This window comes from Bombina bombina, chromosome 8 (assembly GCF_027579735.1).
Source record: "Bombina bombina isolate aBomBom1 chromosome 8, aBomBom1.pri, whole genome shotgun sequence".
Taxonomy (NCBI): domain Eukaryota; kingdom Metazoa; phylum Chordata; class Amphibia; order Anura; family Bombinatoridae; genus Bombina; species Bombina bombina.
Genome location: NC_069506.1, coordinates 137,216,441 through 137,237,300, shown reverse-complemented (window position 1 = coordinate 137,237,300; position 20,860 = coordinate 137,216,441). Strand labels below are relative to the sequence as shown.

Here is a 20,860-nt window from a genome sequence, read left to right as displayed (position 1 = left end):
TTATTTTATTAGGGGGCTTAGAGTAGGTTTAATTAGCTTAAAATTCTTGTAATCTTTTTTTATTTTTTGTAATTTAGTGTTTGTTTTTTGCAATTTAGTTTAGTTTATTTAATTGTAGGTAATTGTAGGTACTTGTAGTTAATTGATTTAATTTATTTATTGATAGTGTAGTGTTAGGTTTAATTGTAACTTAGGTTAGGATTTATTTTACAGGTAATTTTGTAATTATTTTAACTAGGTAGCTATTAAATAGTAAATAACTATTTAATAGCTATTGTACCTAGTTAAAATAAATACAAAGTTGCCTGTAAAATAAATATAAATCCTAAAATAGCTACAATATAATTATTCGTTATATTGTAGCTATATTAGGGTTTATTTTACAGGTAAGTATTTAGCTTTAAATAGGAAGACTTTAGTTAATAATATTTAATTAATTTCGTTAGATTAAAATTATATTTAAGTTAGGGGGGTGTTAGGGTTAGACTTAGCTTTAGGGGTTAATACATTTATTAGAGTAGCGGCGAGGTCCGGTCGGCAGATTAGGGGTTAATACGATGTTGGGGGGCAGATTAGGGGTTAATACTATTTATTATAGGGTTTGCGAGGCGGGAGTGCGGCGGTTTAGGGGTTAATATATTTATTATAGTGGCGGCGAGGTCCAGGCGGCAAATTAGGGGTTAATAAGTATAGGTAAGGTAGCGGCGACGTTGGGGGCGGCAGATTAGGGGTTAATAAATATAATATAGGTGTCGGCGATGTTAGGGGCAGCAGATTAGGGGTTCATAAGTAGTGATGTCGTGAACCTTAAAATTTCGGTTTGCGAACGGCGGACTCAAACTTCCGCTAATGTTCGTGAACCGGCGAACCGCCATTGACTTCAATAGGCAGGCGAACTTTAAAACCCACAAGGACTCTTTCTGGCCACAATAGTGATGGAAAAGTTGTTTCAAGGGGACTAACACCTGGACTGTGGCATGCCTGATGGGGATCCATGGCAAAACTCCCACGGAAAATTACATAGTTGATGGAGAGTCTGGTTTTAAGCCATAAAGTGCCTTAATCACCTAACATTCCTAAATTTTTTTTTTTAATAACGTGCTTTAAAACATCAGGTATGATGTAGTATCGATGAGGTAGTGTAAGGGTTACGCCCGCTTCACAGTGACAGACCAAACTCCAAGTGTAACTCACCGCAAACAACTGCAAACAGTCCATTTGCACAACCACGAGTTAGATAGATTTGATAGCTAGATACATAGATTACATGGATCAATAGATGCAATATACATATGATAGATACAAATTACATAGATCAATAGATGCAATATACATTTGATGATAGATACGAATTACATAGATCAATCTATGCAATATACATTTGATAGATACGAATTACATAGATCAAAATATGCAATATACATTTGATAGATACGAATTACATAGATCAATAGATGCAATTTATATTTGATAGACACGATTGATAGTTAGATAGATTTGATAGATAAATAGATAGATTTGATAGATATATGATTTCCCTGACAGAGTATAACAATAAGACATGGGGTCTGGGACCCATGGTGTGTTAAGTAGTATTATTCTTAGCAGTTTATTACCTGTTACTCCCCCTTTCGGGGAGGTCTATATGGGCTGCATTTTTGGAACAGGGAGATGGAAGAAGATGATTGGTCTGTCCTCCTACTTCAAATTTGGCCTAAACACAAGTGGCTGTCTCAAAACAGTCCGGCCACGAGATAGATAGATTTGATAGATAGATATACATAGATTGATAGTTAGATAGAATCGATAGAAGATAAATAGATAGATTTGATAGATATATAATTACCCTGACAAAGTATAATAATAAAGCATGCAGTCTGGGACCCATGGTAACTAGGTTGTGTTAAGTAGTACTATTCTTAGCACTTTAATCCCTGTACTCCCCCTATCAGGGGAAGTGTATATGGCCTGCATGATTACCATGACAAAATATAATAATAAGACATGCGGTCTGGGACCAATGGTAACTAGGTTGTGTTAAGTAGTACTATTCTTAGCACTTTAATCCCTGTTACTCCCCCTATCGGGGGAGGTCTATATGGCCTGCATGATTACCCTGACAAAATATAATAATAAGACATGCGGTCTGGGACCCATGGTAACTAGGTTGTGTTTTAAGTAGTACTATTCTTAGCACTTTAATCCCTGTAACTCCCCATATCGGGGGAGGTCTATTCAGCCTGCCTGATTACCTTGACCAAATATAACAACAAGACATGCGGTCTGGGACCCATGGTAACTAGGTTGTGTTTATATTACTACTATTCTTAGCACTTTAATCCCTTTTACTCCCCCTATCAGGGAGGTCTATATGGCCTGCCTGATTACCCTCACCAAATATAACAACAAGACATGCGGTCTGGAATCCATGGTAACTAGGTTGTGTTAAGTAGTACTGTTCTTATTAGTTTAATCCCTGTTACTCACCCTATCGGGGGAGGTGTATATGGCCTGCATGATTACCCTGACAAAATATAATAATAAGACATGCGGTCTGGGACCCATGGTAATTAGGTTGTGTTAAGTAGTACAATTCTTAGCACTTTAATCCCTGTTACTGTTTTTTTTTTATTTGCAATAATGTTAAGCAGATATGAGTGGTGGCTGGCACAGCAATTAACCACAGTATATGCTGTGTAAGCCTGACACACAGGCCTAATAGAAAATGAAATTAGATTACACTAGCAAAATGATTTAAAAATGTTGTTGTTTAAATTTACACTAATGTTAAGCAGATATGAGTGGTGGCTGCCTGGCTGGCACAGAGCAATTAACCACAGTAAATGCTATGTGAGCCTGAGACACAGGCCTGATAGAAAATGAAATTAGATTACACTAGCAAAATTATTTAAAAGTTTTGTTTTTTAAATTTACAATAATGTTAAGCAGATATGAGTGGTGGCTGCTGGCACAGCAATTAAACACAGTATATGCTGTGTAAGCCTGACACACAGGCCTGATAGAAAATGAAATTAGATTACACAAGCAAAATGATTTAAAAGTTTTGTTGTTTAAATTTACAGTAATGTTAAGCAGATATGAGTGGTGGCTGGCACAGAGCAATTAACGACAGTAATTGCTATGTGAGCCTGAGACACAGGCCTGATAGAAAATGAAATTAGATTACACTAGCAAAATTATTTAAAAGTTTTGTTTTTTAAATTTACAATAATTTTAAGCAGATATGAGTGGTGGCTGCTGGCACAGCAATTAAACACAGTATATGCTGTGTAAGCCTGACACACAGGCCTGATAGAAAATGAAATTAGATTACACTAGCAAAATGATTTAAAAGTTTTGTTGTTTAAATTTACACTAATGTTAAGCAGATATCAGTGGCGACACTAATCACAGTATATGCTGTGAGCCTCACACACAGGCTGAAAGCCAGGCAAATGCAAATAAAATTATGAATAATATTAAAAAAAAAAAAAAAAAAAAACGACTGAAGTTCTAGCCCTAAAAAGGGCTTTTTGGGGTGCTGTCTTTACAGCAGAGATTAGATGAGTCCTTCAGGACTGTAGTGGACACTAAATACACTAGCCTAGCTATCTATTTCCCTATAATGTCAGAAGCAGCAACACTAAACCTCCTCTCACTAAGGAGGCAAGATCGTAATGAATCTTAAATGGCTGCTGCACAGGAGCTGGGAGGGTCTATGAGGGAGTGCCTGCTGCTGATTGGCTCAAATGTGTCTGAAGGCTGTGACATACAGGGTCAAAGTTTCCTCAATGATGACGAATAGGGGGCAGATCGAACATCGCATATGTTCGCCCGCAGCGGCGCTATGGGGGGTGAAATAACACAACTTTTGTTGCTTTCGTTTTGTACCCTGTTTAGCACAAAACTCTGAATCTAGGTGAGTGTATTTTATGGTATTTTATCTTTTTTTTTAAAACTTGATTTCCCTTTTATGCTGACATTCTTTTAAGTAGAATGAGTAGGGATGAGTATATAATCCTTTTGGATTAATTATATTTTATTTAAATATATATATCAGACATTTCAGCTATTTTAGATTTTCAATCTATATTTACAGTGTTATTTGTAGTGTATTATATATGTACACAATAAAATATCTTTTATTTATATCCCAATCTTTTTCATACAGCTGTATATAATTATTTACCTACACCATTTTTATTCTTCACCCTTATTGCATAGCAGACTCTAAAAATATATAGATATATTTATTTGGTTTAGCAAGGTATTTCTGCTTCTTAGCGCTCTGTAAAAAATATTCTCACGGCATGAGAATGAGGCTCCCATAGAAGCCTATGGAAGCAAGCTATTGTGAGCGCAATATTTCCCAGCAATGTGAACATGAGCTTGTGCTCGCATTGCTGACAACTTGTAATCCCAGCGCACATTTGCGTACTCTGGTATTACACAGTGGAGCGCAAATATCAATTTCATTAAAGCGATATTTAGCGCTCCACTTGTAATCTGGCCCTGAATTTTTACAATAAAGTACTTAATAGCTAATATTTTCTATGTATATTTAAAAAAAATACATTAATGCCTTTTTAAGTCATACTTTACATTTATTTTCTAAGATTTATACATTTAAAATATGGTCAAACGGTAGTAAACATAAAATCACTATTTTATTCAGATATCATTAACCAGATATCATCAACCAGAGTTTCATCACTGATTTTTGGAATGTTTCTATATATTTTTATTTAATCTATTTTATTTTTTTTATTAGATAAGTTATGGAGCCCAGGATCAGATTTTAGATGATCGAACCCTCTTCCCGTCATTTTATCGAACCATACACAATGAAAATACCCAGTATAAGGGAATCATAAAACTTCTCCTGCACTTTGGTTGGACATGGGTTGGGTTAATTGCAACCAACGATGAAAGTAACCTTAGAGCTAGTGAACAGCTCAAAACAGAAATGATTCAAAATGGAATCTGCATTGAATTCTTTCAAAGTTTTTCCTCTAACAATTTTTTAATCAATACTTTTGCTCTTTCTAATGTCATTAAAAAGTCAACAACCAATGTCATCCTACTCTTCTGTGATCTATCAAGCTTCTTTGATATGATGTATACAATACAGATACTTTCTCTTCCTCCAAAAGTCTGGATTACATCCACATCTCTTTCCATCTCCACTGATGACACGTTTGCTTCATTTCTTACCGTGTTTAATGGCTCATTACTCATTTCAATACATAAAGGAGAAATTCCTGGTTTGAAAGATTTCCTTTATAGTGTTACTCCTTACACATATCCAGATGATACTATAACAGCTAGAATGTGGCATCTTACATTTAGCTGTATTCCTGCAAATCATAGCATGTTTTACAGCAGTACATTGGGTCTTACACGTAATTGCACGGGTAACGAGACTCTCAAAATATTTGATTTGAGTTATGATGTCAACACATTTAGAGTTACCTATGCCGTTTACAAAGCTGTTTATGCATTAGCATATTCATTGCATAACATGCTTTCCTTCAGGAAAAGTAAACAACATTCTGTTTATGAATATTTCCATGCATCTAAGGTAAGTTATTAATAATTCTCTTTCTTAACAATCGGCTTCTTTGTAAGCTCCAATAATTGCATCATTAGTGTAAAACATGTCAATCTTGCTTAAAAATATTATTCTGTGTCTGGATATTTTCGTTAATTTTTCCATTATCACATCCCTTTGATAAGAAAATAACAAAAGTAAACACAGATTTTTGTGTACCCTTGATTAATCTTGTTAACATTAGAAAATGACTGGGCAGCATTCTAGAAGAAAATGACTATATTAATGTGCCTAATGTACATCCATTTTAGTTTATTCAGAGTAAGATTTTTTTAATGGCACATAAATGATTTTTCATAAGTTTTGAAATATTTTGTCCAAATTTAAAAATCATTTAGCATAATTTATAGCATAATTTAAAGGGAAAGTATACACCAATTTTCATTTAACTTCATGTAATAGACACTACTATAAAGAATAATATGCACCGATACTGATATAAAAATCTAGTATAAAACCGTTTAAAAACTTACTTAGAAGCTTCCAGTTTAGCTGTGTTAAAAAGATTAGCTAGAACACCCACTGCAAGTGCTTCAATAGCAAAAAAAGCAGACACTCCCCCTCCCCCTTCCTCTCCATATGAAAAGCCTCTTTACACAAACAGAAGCAAGCTGGAGTAGGTATACATCAGTATTCTCCTAAAACTTTGGGGCTTGGTTAGGAGTCTGAAAATTAGCACAATGTTATTTACAAATAAGCAAAACTAAACTTTAAAAAAAAACAACAACAAAAAAAACCTGTATAGGCTATAGAAATGGATCATCTACAAAGCATTTATACAAAGAAAAATCTAGTGTATGATGTCCCTTTAATAGATATAGGGTGCTTCCAGCTTTTCATTATTGAATCCATTATTGTATATCTTAATGCTGTTACTAATTCATGTATCATCGCAGTTCGTCTTCATCTCTACCCCAACTCATCAGTCATATACAGTATGTTTACTGCTCTTCCTGCTTTATACTGTCCATTTTCTGCACTTCTATACCTTTTTTGCCATAAGTGGGCATTTAGATAACAAGCTGATATATTAAACAATGGTATACTATGGTATAATAAACACATTGACATCAAGGAAAAATAAACATTCTATTCATTCAATAAATCCTTGCTATGAAATGGATCTGTTGTATAGTTTTTTTCTGGTTAATAGATCTTAAACAAGTGTATGACATCATGTGATACAAAGAATTTCTATTTTTTTCTCATATAAGATTTTGATATAAAAATATTTATGTTTTGAAGTGTAGGTATATAGGTAACACATGTATGCCTTCAAGGGCACTTTCTATGTAAAGTTTGAGAAACACTGATTTATGCTATATGTAGTTGGATGACAATGCAGGTTATAGCATAACTAATCTTGAAAAACTATTATTTTAACTTTAATAAATTCTCTCATTTATATATTATGTTGACAGCTAAATCACTATCTAAATAATCTTCATTTTAATACAACCTCTGGAGAGGAGTTTTATTTTGAAAACGGAAGACCTCTAGCACAATATGACATTATAAACTTGGTCATTGCTCCCAACAGAACCATTCTGAGAAAGCAGATTGGTAGTTTTTCCATGTCAGAGTCTCTTGGACAGCAATTTCTTATCAACAGCCATGACATAAATTGGAATCATAAATTTAATCAGGTACAAAAACAAGTTAACTACCACTTACATGTTTTTTTTTTATTTTGTATATTTATAAAAAATTGCCTCTCTAACCTAAAGAACATGAGAAGCTGGGTTGATCTAAATCTGACTTATAAATACAATGTTGTTTATGATTTTGCCCTTGATATATCAAAACAATCTATAAAACATTCTACAATTCATATTTAAAGGGACATGAAAGCCAAAATGTTTCTTTCATGCATGTAGGATGTAAATATTAAACAACTTTCTATTTTTCTTCTAGTATCAAATTTGCTTCATTATTTTGGTATCTTTTGTTGAAGAAGCAGCACTACTGGGAGCAAGATGAACACATTGGGCGAGACAATGACAAGAAGCATGTATAAGCAGTCACTAATCATCCGTTAGCTTCCTGTTTTGGACTTCTGCTTCTGTGCCTACCTAGGTATGCTTTCAACAAACGATATCAACAGAACAAAACAAATTAGATTAAACAGGATCTGTTTGAATCATGAAAGTTTAATTTTGACTTTGCTGTCCCTTTAAAGGGAGAATGTACTCAAAAATGGCTTTAATAAAAACAGAATTACAACATGGGGGGTGATAGTGTTAGGGGGTTAGTGTTTTTTTAAGCAAGAGGTGATTGGTTTAGGGAAATACCCTACAAAAGGCTATTTTAAGGGCTGTGGTAGTTTATTTTTTAGTAAAGGATTTTTTTTTGGTAATTTTGTTTTTGATTTTCTGTAATGGTAGTTTTTTTTTTTAATGGTACGATTTTTTATTTTTTGTAATGGTAGGATTATTTTTTTCAGTAATGGTAGTTTTTTTTAAAAGGTAAGATTAGGTTTTTATTTAAGGATTTTATTTTTAGTTAATTTAGGGGTATTTTAATTGGGGTTAAGTTAGGGGGTTTAGATGTTTATAATTTTGCAATATGGGGGGCTGATGGTTTAGGGATTAATAATTTATTTAGGTACTTAGATTATGGTTTATTAGGCTAGGGCCGGGGCTTATGGTAGGGTGTTATGTTTATTTTTGTTTGCATGTTTTTTGTCTCCATTGACTTTCATGGGAACTCACATGAACACAAAAACTCAGTTTAGGATTTTTGCACTTTTTGGGTTACCACTAGCTCAAAAATAATAATTTTTCAACTTTTAATAACAGCGGAACCCGATAAGCACTAAAAGCCTAACCCTAGCAATGTTTTGGCTAGCGCAAAAAAATGTATTTAACGCGGCACTAATCTAGCCCATAATGAGATATCATTTTAACTGCAAGCTCAACCCAGTTCAGTAGGCTGTCATTTCAAAGCACAAAAACAGCAATTTAATTTACACAAATAAACCTAACAAAGTAATTTCACATACATTCTATACCCTGCAGCTGTAATAACAAGTCACTGGAAATACATTAAAGTGTCAGTAAATGTTTGTATTTTACGTATCACATATTGTCAGTCAGACTATAATGTTCTGAGCACTTATTTAAAAATGAAGTAATAGCATATAGAAATTACCATAAATGAACGTTATGGAAGTCCTAACTCTCCGCCCATCAAGGCGATCCTGCTGTGGGAGTGTTATCTTGGCTAAAAGTTCATCCCCTGGGAAGAGGTAACAACACCCCTAGTAACTCCCATTACTGTTTGTTCACAAGCTTTTTTCAGTTAAGCGTTTCTGACCAGCTACTCAAACTGTACATATGCATTAACAGCATAATGGTAAACACTGGATCGCTGTTATATTAGTATAGTGATTCATTGTTGTAGTATCGTACGTGAAAATGCAAGAAAGGACTTTTCACATTTCCTGTGTAACTTGAGTATGCGCATGCCCAGTCAATCAATGATCGTACGCCCCTGACACTCAAGGATCTGCTCGATCGATACATAGGGGATTGGTTAGGAAGATGAAGAATAGGAAAAATATCATTAGACATAACCAGCATTGGGCGGTCAGCATTAACAAATAAAAGTATCCAATAAAAGTATCTAAAAAAAAAATTCCTATTTTAATACCCCGTTAAAAAAAATTCCTATTCTAATACCCCGTTAAAAAAAATTCCTATTCTAATACCCCGTTAAAAAAACAAAACATCCCAAAATTAAAAAAACCCTAATCTATAAATAAACTACCAATAGCCCTTAAAAGGGCCCTTTGAAGGGCATTGCCATAAAGTTAACAGCTATTTTGCTAAAAAAATAAACAAAATACCCCCTAACATTACAACCCCTCAAAATAAAAAAAAAACCTAACTAAAAAAAAATCTAATCTATTCATTGCCCCGAAAAGGGCATTTGTATGGGCATTGCCATTAAAAGGGCATTCAGCTCTTTTTAAGCCCATAAAAAATAAAAAAAGCCCTAATCTAAAAAACAAAAACACCCCAAAAATAAAAAAAAACTAACTCTAAAATAGGTACTCACCATTGCTGAAGTGTGGCGTTCCATCTTCTTCCCTGAGGCGAAAGGTCTTCATCCAGGTGGCTCCATCTTCATCCATTGCGGGTCCATCTTCTATCTTGTTGGCTGAGGCACAGAGGCTGAGCAGTCGGCAGTGTAGTCAGTGGAGGCAGAGTAGTCGTTGATAAGGAGGTCCTCTTCATGCGATCTTCCGTCGCACGCTGAGGATTGAATGCAAGGTACCACTTTTCTATGGGGGTAGCCTTGCATTCCTATGAGAGCTGCTAACATCCTATTGGCTGATTTGACTTTTCTCATATTAGCCAATAGGATGTAAGCAGCTCTAATTCTATTGGCTGATTTGAATTTTTTTATTTAGGATCATTTTGTTTGTTTTTTTTTTGTAATGTTAGCTTTTTTTATTTTGTGTAATTTTAGATTTCTTGTTTTTTTGTAATGTTAGATTTTTGTTATTTTTGTTTGTAATGTTAGGTTTTTTTTAGTTTAAGCATAGGTTTTTTATTATTCACAGGTAGGTTTCTAGTTATTTTAAGGTAGTTAGTATATTTTAACTTTAATTTAAAGTTAGGGGGTGAAAGGTTTAGGGTTTAATAGTTTAATTTAGGCAGTTGCGGTGCGGAGGGGCGACGGTTTAGGGGTTAATAGGTTTATTTAGTGTTGACGATGTGGGGGGACAGTGGTTTAGGGATTAATAGGTTTATTTAGTGTTGGCGATGTGGGGGGAGGTGTTTAGTGGTTATTAGACTAGGGGCTTATGTTAGGGTGTTAGATTTTTGTAAAACTTTCTTTTCTCCATAGACTTCAATAGGCATGCGAAAATGCGATAGCGATTTCGCAATCGCAGGTGTTAGGTTTTTTTTCTCTATTGATTTATATGGAAGAATACGTGCATGAGCACGCCAAGTCGGAACTTGTTTTTTGTGCGGTATGCGGCTTACTGCACCATACCGCATGACAAAAGAAAGTTTTATGGTGACTTGTAATGGTAGTGCAATGGAAATTGTGGTACAACCACATTTTTAGCGGTGTTTACGCAACGGCTATATAGCACAACAAGTGACATAATATGGCCCATAGTTTGTAACTTTGTTAAAATGAATTCAGCATGACAACTTAATAAAAAACGTATCATCATATTTAGGTGTTGTTTTATATGACTGAAACGATTTTAGTACATTATACCTTTAACTGGTAATAATACTTCAGGACAATTTATTTATTTCGTGTTTATTGTACACTATATTTATTTAAATGTAAAACATTTCATTACAATTATGAGAAGTTGATTACTTTCAGCTACCTGCCTGTGTATTTTGCTCCCTTTAATATTTTGCCAATGAGTTGTTATACCAGCCAAGTAGTATTTATTGCATTGGAAATTACTCTATTATGTTTATTCATGTAATTTAAAATTCCAGTACCAGGAGACGTGTCCGATGGATTCCGTGTGAGTAGCGATGAATGGGAGCATGATGTCACCGCCCATATCGACAACATTGCCACTTGACGGCATTTTACTGTGGAGGGGGGGCTACTTGAAGTGTGTTTACACAAATAGTGCACTCACTGAAACTAAAACTAATTTTAATGTAGGCACATTTCAAATATTGAAAAAAAGGAGAAGCGCTAATAAAAGCTAAAGGTGCTAAATTGAGAACAGATTAAAATAATTGCTATGCAAACGAATTGAGATAAAATAAGATAAATTTACTTGCTTTGCAAATATAATTAAAACAAACAATCATAGAAGTACATGTCCTGCAAAAAAATGAAAAAATGAAAAAACATAGAAAATTTAAGAATCGGACGTCTCCGATGTATAAAAAACACAGAATTAAAATAAATACTACTGTTGCCAATATAAACCTTGTCTCAGTATTACGTAGAAGAAGTCGGCATCAAAACTAAAGTCCTCAGATGATTTCAAAAGAGAACCGAAGCCGGGTAAATGCAAACCCATTTTTACCTTTAGGTGTACCGTCCGTGTATTAAGAATCACCTCCGTGAGGCGTAAGCGTATCCCGTGACGTCACTGATCGGGAGGCGTCGTCTCTTTAGGGAAATCCTATTGGTCAGGATAACTTGACAGATGAACTATAGCGGCCCGCTATATTGTAGATGGTATCCCGCTCTTAGTGCAGGATCGCACGCAGGGTCACAGTATATCCAGATTTCTTTTGTAGATCTTATAGTGAACGGACTTTGATGTGTGACTTGAAACCGGCTTTAACTTAAGCACATGGCCCTTCACAATGTAGTCCTCGTGTTCTCCGTGGGTAGCTGAAAAATCTTTCACTCCAATAAAGAATTAAAGTCCTTATAGACAATATATGAAGTGTAAGGCAGCTGTAACTTTCATCAACGCGTTTCTCCCTCTTACAGGGCTTTCTCAAGATGAATTAGCTCCAGTTACAGCCTCCTTTTAAACAGTTCAGACTCATACCTATTGGTCAGGTGAGATTACTTTATCTGACAGGTGTGCTCATTACAATTGATCTATTGGCAACAGTACTGGCAACTTGGGAAAAAAGAAAATATATATAATAAGAGACAAAACACTTTATAGAATTAGATTTGAGAATATATCTAGAAATGCTTAAATTTACATGCATTTGTATATTAGCAGCAATTTGCAATCAAATAAAAATAAAGGTATAACTCCAATTTAAAAAAGCTTTCCAAGAACAGTATTATTGTTCCTGAAAGGTAGGTTTAAGAGAGCGACAAAACATCCTCACTTAAGAGGTCAAAAATGTGACTAGGTACTAGAAGTGATTATTTATTAATGTGCATAAAGAAAACAAGTAAAAAGAATATATTTATATATACTGCGAATTAATATAGAGAAGATATATAACTGCAGTTTTCTGCCAATATGACTAATCTAGTTTATAGATGGTGAACAATATTAAGTTATGAAAATGTAACAGAAGTCTTGTGACTTATAGAAGTGTATACATATATACCCCATAATACAGAGGTATCCAAATTATCATGTGACTAAGATACTGTGAGAAGATACTAGACTCTACAAGCATTTCAAAGAAGTACACAAAGGGCAGACAAAGGATTTAACTTTCTGGGGAATACAGCATATTAAGTGCCACTGGAGAGGAGGCAATATAGATAAGCTACTATGTATAAAAGAAGCTGAATACATATATAAATATGACACTTTATATCCAGCTGGTTTGAACTCTCAACTCGACATCTCACCCTTTGTTTTAGATTAATTTTGGCTTAAGTATGACTTTGTACTAATCTATTTCTTATTTTTATTTATTTTCTAATTTTCACCAAATTTTTGATTCTCAGTATTTTAAAGTTAAATGTCTAAAATTAGTCACATGATAATTTGGATACCTCTGTATTATGGGGTATATATGTATACACTTCTATAAGTCACAAGACTTCTGTTACATTTTCATAACTTAATATTGTTCACCATCTATAAACTAGATTAGTCTATCTGTTTCGTTGTAAGCACATATATAATTTTTCATATTGGCAGAAAACTGCAGTTATATATCTTCTCTATATTAATTCGCAGTATATATAAATATATTCTTTTTACTTGTTTTCTTTATGCACATTAATAAATAATCACTTCTAGTACCTAGTCACATTTTTGACCTCTTAAGTGAGGATGTTTTGTTGCTCTCTTAAACCTACCTTTCAGGAACAATAATACTGTTCTTGGAAAGCTTTTTTAAATTGGAGTTATACCTTTATTTTTATTTGATTGCAAATTGCTGCTAATATACAAATGCATGTAAATTTAAGCATTTCTAGATATATTCTCAAATCTAATTCTATAAAGTGTTTTGTCTCTTTTTATATATATTTTCTTTTTTCCCAAGTTGCCAGTACTGTTGCCAATAGATCAATTGTAATGAGCACACCTGTCAGATAAAGTAATCTCACCTGACCAATAGGTATGAGTCTGAACTGTTTAAAAGGAGGCTGTAACTGGAGCTAATTCATCTTGAGAAAGCCCTGTAAGAGGGAGAAACGCGTTGATGAAAGTTACAGCTGCCTTACACTTCATATATTGTCTATAAGGACTTTAATTCTTTATTGGAGTGAAAGATTTTTCAGCTACCCACGGAGAACACGAGGACTACATTGTGAAGGGCCATGTGCTTAAGTTAAAGCAGGTTTCAAGTCACACATCATTCACATCAAGTCCGTTCACTATAAGATCTACAAAAGAAATCTGGATATACTGTGACCCTGCGTGCGATCCTGCACTAAGAGCGGGGTTCACCATCTACAATATAGCGGCCGCTATAGTTCATCTGTCAAGTTATCCTGACCAATAGGATTTCCCTACAGAGACGACGCCTCCCGATCAGTGACGTCACGGGATACGCTTACGCCTCACGGAGGTGATTCTTAATACACGGACGGTACACCTAAAGGTAAAAACGGGTTTGCATTTACCCGGCTTCAGTTCTCTTTTGAAATCATCTGAGGACTTTAGTTTTGATGCCGACTTCTTCTACGTAATACTGAGACAAGGTTTATATTGGCAACAGTAGTATTTATTTTAATTCTGTGTTTTTTATACATCGGAGACGTCCGATTCTTAAATTTTCTATGTTTTTTCATTTTTTCATTTTTTTGCAGGACATGTACTTCTATGATTGTTTTAATTATATTTGCAAAGCAAGTAAATTTATCTTATTTTATCTCAATTCGTTTGCATAGCAATTATTTTAATCTGTTCTCAATTTAGCACCTTTAGCTTTTATTAGCGCTTCTCCTTTTTTTCATTCTTTCACATATCTTTTTTCCCTAATTTGAGGGACTTTAGGGTTGGAGTAGCTTGGTGCCTCTCGCGCACACTTTAACACACTTGCACACACATTTCAAATATTGCCATGGGGACCTAAGTTTTACAACACCTACTCTAATTAGCTCAGGCAATGTTGTCTCAGCAGCTGATAGCTGGCGAGACAAATATGGCCACTATCCTCTTTGCTGCTTTGAAAATATTGATCTTGTGTTTATGTGTCCAAAGCAAAGTGCAGGATACTCCCACTAGCACCCATCGCTAAATACCCCTGAATGCAATAACTATTTCATGTCTAACCTACACTCCCTCTGCTATGCCTCGTTATCTCCCACTGACCAGTTACACCTACATCCTGGCAAACCTACACTCCCCCTGCCCCACCGAGCTAACTCCCCCTGACCGCCTACACCTACGTCATGCCTAACCTACACCCCCCACACCCCACTAGAATGCACAGCTAGGTCCCTAATACCACCTACACTGACATCATGTCTAAACAACTCTCCCCTGTAACTCCGAGCTAACTATATTAACCTATACTATAAGTAATAAACCTCCTTATTATAACTGTAAAGCTATGTCGCTAAAGTTAACATCAATGTTTAAATAATGTGTCACAGAGATGCACTAAAACACCAGAGGCCAACCACTGGAGGACCGGCAAAACCTCCTTGGCCTATCCGGCCTCTTGGAACTTAGTGGTGTTCTGGAATTGAGCTCCTCTCTGCTACTATTTACAAGGGTTGACAATCAAAAATGGGGGCAAGGGATCAAGTAAGTCTTTTAGCTTGTTGTCTGCAATTTGATGAGGCAAATAGGGATACAACTTGTTAGGGGGTGCTACCTTCTGGGTGGAATGGGGTACCAGATTTGAAGTGTCCCACATTCTCTGATGTTGTAAGGAACAACAAATCTGTAAAATAAGGATATAGTATATTAATGAACCTCAACTGCTGAGTAACCCTAAATCATTGTTTTGCAGCAGTGTGAAGACTGGAGGATGACATTAATTACTCCCATGAGTATTATCAACTTCCAGATATCAGGGAGCGAATTAATTATCTGGTTAGATTTTATGTTACACACTATGGCCTAGATTTGGAGTTCGGCGGTAGCCGTGAAAACCAGCGTTAGAGGCTCCTAACGCTGGTTTTGGCCGCCCGCTGGTATTTGGAGTCAGTGATTAAAGGGTCTAACGCTCACTTTTCAGCCGCGACTTTTCCATACCGCAGATCCCCTTACGTCAATTGCGTATCCTATCTTTTCAATGGGATCTTCCTAACTCCGGTATTTAGAGTCGTTTCTGAAGTGAGCGTTAGAGCTCTAACGACAAAACTCCAGCCGCCTGAAAATAGCAGGAGTTAAGAGCTTTCTGGCTAACGCCGGTTCATAAAGCTCTTAACTACTGTACCCTAAAGTACACTAACACCCATAAACTACCTATGTACCCCTAAACCGAGCTCCCCCCACATCGCCGCCACTCGATTAAAATTTTTAACCCCTAATCTGCCGACCGCCACCTACGTTATACTTATGTACCCCTAATCTGCTGCCCCTAACCCCGCCGACCCCTATATTACATTTATTAACCCCTAACCTGCCCCCCACAACATCGCCGCCAGCTACTTAAAATAATTAACCCCTAATCTTCCGACCGCAAAGCGCCGCCACCTACGTTATCCCTATGTACCCCTAATCTGCTACCCCTAACACCGCCGACCCCTATATTATATTTATTAACCCCTAATCTGCCCCCCCCAACGTCGCCGACACCTGCCTACACTTATTAACCCCTAATCTGCCGAGCGGACCTGAGCGCTACTATAATAAAGTTATTAACCCCTAATCCGCCTCACTAACCCTATCATAAATAGTATTAACCCCTAATCTGCCCTCCCTAACATCGCCGACACCTAACTTCAATTATTAACCCCTAATCTGACGACCGGAGCTCACCGCTATTCTAATAAATGTATTAACCCCTAAAGCTAAGTCTAACCCTAACACTAACACCCCCCTAACTTAAATATAATTTACATCTAACGAAATAAATTAACTCTTATTAAATAAATTATTCCTATTTAAAGCTAAATACTTACCTGTAAAATAAATCCTAATATAGCTACAATATAAATTATAATTATATTATAGCTATTTTAGGATTAATATTTATTTTACAGGCAACTTTGTATTTATTTTAACCAGGTTCAATAGCTATTAAATAGTTAAGAACTATTTAATAGCTACCTAGTTAAAATAATAACAAATTTACCTGTAAAATAAATCCTAACCTAAGATATAATTAAACTTAACACTACCCTATCAATAAAATAATTAAATAAACTACCTACAATTACCTACAATTAACCTAACACTACACTATCAATAAATTAATTAAACACAATTGCTACAAATAAATACAATTAAATAAACTATCTAAAGTACAAAAAATAAAAAAGAACTAAGTTACAAAAAATAAAAAAATATTTACAAACATAAGAAAAATATTACAACAATTTTAAACTAATTACACCTACTCTAAGCCCCCTAATAAAATAACAAAGCCCCCCAAAATAAAAAATTCCCTACCCTATTCTAAATTAAAAAAGTTACAAGCTCTTTTACCTTACCAGCCCTGAACAGGGCCTTTTGCGGGGCATGCCCCAATAATTTCAGCTCTTTTGCCTGTAAAAGAATAAATACAATACCCCCCCCCCCAACATTACAACCCACCACCCACATACCCCTAATCTAACCCAAACCCCCCTTAAATAAACCTAACACTAAGCCCCTGAAGATCTTCCTACCTTGTCTTCACCATCCAGGTATCACCGATCCGTCCTGGCTCCAACATCTTCATCCAACCCAAGCGGGGGTTGGCGATCCATAATCCGGTGCTGAAGAGGTCCAGAAGAGGCTCCAAAGTCTTCCTCCTATCCGGCAAGAAGAGGACATCCGGACCGGCAAACATCTTCTCCAAGCGGCATCTTCGATCTTCTTCCATCCGGAGCGAAGCGGCAGGATCCTGAAGACCTCCAGCGCGGAACATCCATCCGGACCGACGACTGAACGACGAATGACTGTTCCTTTAAGGGACGTCATCCAAGATGGCGTCCCTCGAATTCCGATTGGCTGATAGGATTCTATCAGCCAATCGGAATTAAGGTAGGAATTTTCTGATTGGCTGATGGAATCAGCCAATCAGAATCAAGTTCAATCCGATTGGCTGATCCAATCAGCCAATCAGATTGAGCTCGCATTCTATTGGCTGTTCCGATCAGCCAATAGAATGCGAGCTCAATCTGATTGGCTGATTGGATCAGCCAATCGGATTGAACTTGATTCTGATTGGCTGATTCCATCAGCCAATCAGAAAATTCCTACCTTAATTCCGATTGGCTGATAGAATCCTATCAGCCAATCGGAATTCGAGGGACGCCATCTTGGATGACGTCCCTTAAAGGAACAGTCATTCGTCGTTCAGTCGTCGGTCCGGATGGATGTTCCGCGCTGGAGGTCTTCAGTATCCTGCCGCTTCGCTCCGGATGGAAGAAGATCGAAGATGCCGCTTGGAGAAGATGTTTGCCGGTCCGGATGTCCTCTTCTTGCCGGATAGGAGGAAGACTTTGGAGCCTCTTCTGGACCTCTTCAGCACCGGATTATGGATCACCAACCCCCGCTTGGGTTGGATGAAGATGTTGGAGCCAGGACGGATCGGTGATACCTGGATGGTGAAGACAAGGTAGGAAGATCTTCAGGGGCTTAGTGTTAGGTTTATTTAAGGGGGGTTTGGGTTAGATTAGGGGTATGTGGGTGGTGGGTTGTAATGTTGGGGGGGGGGGTATTGTATTTATTCTTTTACAGGCAAAAGAGCTGAACTTCTTGGGGCATGCCCCGCAAAGGGCCCTGTTCAGGGCTGGTAAGGTAAAAGAGCTTGTAACTTTTTTAATTTAGAATAGGGTAGGGAATTTTTTATTTTGGGGGGCTTTGTTATTTTATTAGGGGGCTTAGAGTAGGTGTAATTAGTTTAAAATTGTTGTAATATTTTTCTTATGTTTGTAAATATTTTTTTATTTTTTGTAACTTAGTTCTTTTTTATTTTTTGTACTTTAGATAGTTTATTTAATTGTATTTATTTGTAGCAATTGTGTTTAATTAATTTATTGATAATGTAGTGTTAGGTTAATTGTAGGTAATTGTAGGTAGTTTATTTAATTATTTTATTGATAGGGTAGTGTTAAGTTTAATTATATCTTAGGTAAGGATTTATTTTACAGGTAAATTTGTTATTATTTTAACTAGGTAGCTATTAAATAGTTCTTAACTATTTAATAGGTATTGTACCTGGTTAAAATAAATACAAAGTTGCCTGTAAAATAAATATAAATCCTAAAATAGCTATAATATAATTATAATTTATATTGTAGCTATATTAGGATTTATTTTACAGGTAAGTATTTAGCTTTAAATAGGAATAATTTATTTAATAAGAGTTAATTTATTTCGTTAGATGTAAATTATATTTAAGTTAGGGGGGTGTTAGTGTTAGGGTTAGACTTAGCTTTAGGGGTTAATACATTTATTAGAATAGCGGTGAGCTCCGGTCGTCAGATTAGGGGTTAATAATTGAAGTTAGGTGTCGGCGATGTTAGGGAGGGCAGATTAGGGGTTAATACTATTTATGATAGGGTTAGTGAGGCGGATTAGGGGTTAATAACTTTATTATAGTAGCGCTCAGGTCCGCTCGGCAGATTAGGGGTTAATAAGTGTAGGTAGGTGTCGGCGACGTTGTGGGGGGCAGATTAGGGGTTAATAAATATAACATAGGGGTCGGCGATGTTAGGGCAGCAGATTAGGGGTACATAGGGATAACGTAGGTTGCGGCGGTTTACGGAGCGGCAGATTAGGGGTTAAAAAAAATATGCAGGGGTCAGCGATAGCGGGGGCGGCAGATTAGGGGTTAATAAGTGTAAGGCTAGGGGTGTTTAGACTCGGGGTACATGTTAGAGTGTTAGGTGCAGACGTAGGAAGTGTTTCCCCATAGCAAACAATGGGGCTGCGTTAGGAGCTGAACGCTGCTTTTTTGCAGGTGTTAGGTTTTTTTTCAGCTCAAACAGCCCTATTGTTTCCTATGGGAGAATCGTGCACGAGCACGTTTTTGAGGCCGGCCGCGTCCGTAAGCAACTCTGGTATCGAGAGTTGCATTTGCGGTAAAAATGCTCTACGCTCCTTTTTTGGAGCCTAACGCAGCATTTGTTTGAACTCTCGATACCAGAGTTAAATTTATGGTGCGGCCAGAAAAAAGCCAGCGGAGCGTTAACAGCCCTTTTACCGCCAAACTCCAAATCTAGGCCTATGTCTGACAGATGTGTTAGTACACTAAAAACTTCAGCAGTGTGACACAATGGTTAACCAAGTAAGAGCTAATTAGATCTTGGATAAAGTAATGTGCACATAAAAGAATATACGACAGAGACAGGAAATACTGTTATTGCATGGTAAAGGTGATTAGATTGTAAAAGAGAATATGTAGATTTCAGTGTGTTGAATCATAGGTTAAGCATTATTCGATGAGACTTGAGAAATACAATGAGATTGTTATTAAAGTGTAAAGGAACTCTGCTTACTGTGACTGGAGAATACGAGCTCTTCAGAATGTTGGGTGGTTGCAGAACTGACAGGCAGCGGAGGGCTGTGAAAACTTCAGCATGTGACGTCACCGCTGCATGCTCTTTCAGCAGAGGAACAGCTGATGTTGGATCCGTCGTATGCAGCTTGAGCACAAAAACAGCTGATATCGGATAGATCGTTTAGAACCTGCGGTCAGCAGATAAGTTGATCTTGGAACTGAGACAGTTAGGATAGTGACTGCAGGATTAGCAAGCAGCTAGATCAAGCCAGGCAAAGATTTCAGAATCAGGACGAATTAGGCTTAGGAACTCCTTTAAAGGTTATCAGGAATAAATGCCAAGCAATGTGTATGTGAATTAGCAGTGATTTATACAGGAAGTTCATCAAGGTCCATCCCACAATTAAAGGGGAATTAGGGAATAACAGTAATAGCAACAAATAAGGATAGTGACATGACAGGTGTTTACCTCATCTACATGACAAGGTATGCATTGTCATGTACAATGTTGATTATTTAAAATATTGGAGATATCTACAAAGGGATTTAATATTTGCTTGCTATTATTTCAAACATAAATATATTTGAAAATAAATGTTTATGTTTAAAATAATGTTAACCAAGATTAAATTCATTTAAAGATATCTACAATAAATTAAACAATATGCATTGTACAGGACTGCATATTATTTAAAAATTGACCCCTAATCTGCAATAATCTAAAACTAACTGTAGAAGCTAAATCCATATGCATACTGTAAATATT

The 20,860-nt window shown here is 36.1% G+C and overlaps 1 protein-coding gene across 1 annotated transcript in view; it reads left to right on the top strand.

The window, feature by feature from the left end:
- The window catches only part of LOC128638884 (vomeronasal type-2 receptor 26-like), a 196,207-nt gene that overhangs the window by 56,668 nt on the left and 118,679 nt on the right, over positions 1 to 20,860 (top strand). The window contains exons 4-5 of the mRNA XM_053691012.1: positions 4,772 to 5,581; positions 7,033 to 7,257. Coding sequence (XP_053546987.1) covers positions 4,772 to 5,581; positions 7,033 to 7,257 — 1,035 coding nt within the window. The remainder of the gene's footprint in view (positions 1 to 4,771; positions 5,582 to 7,032; positions 7,258 to 20,860) is intronic.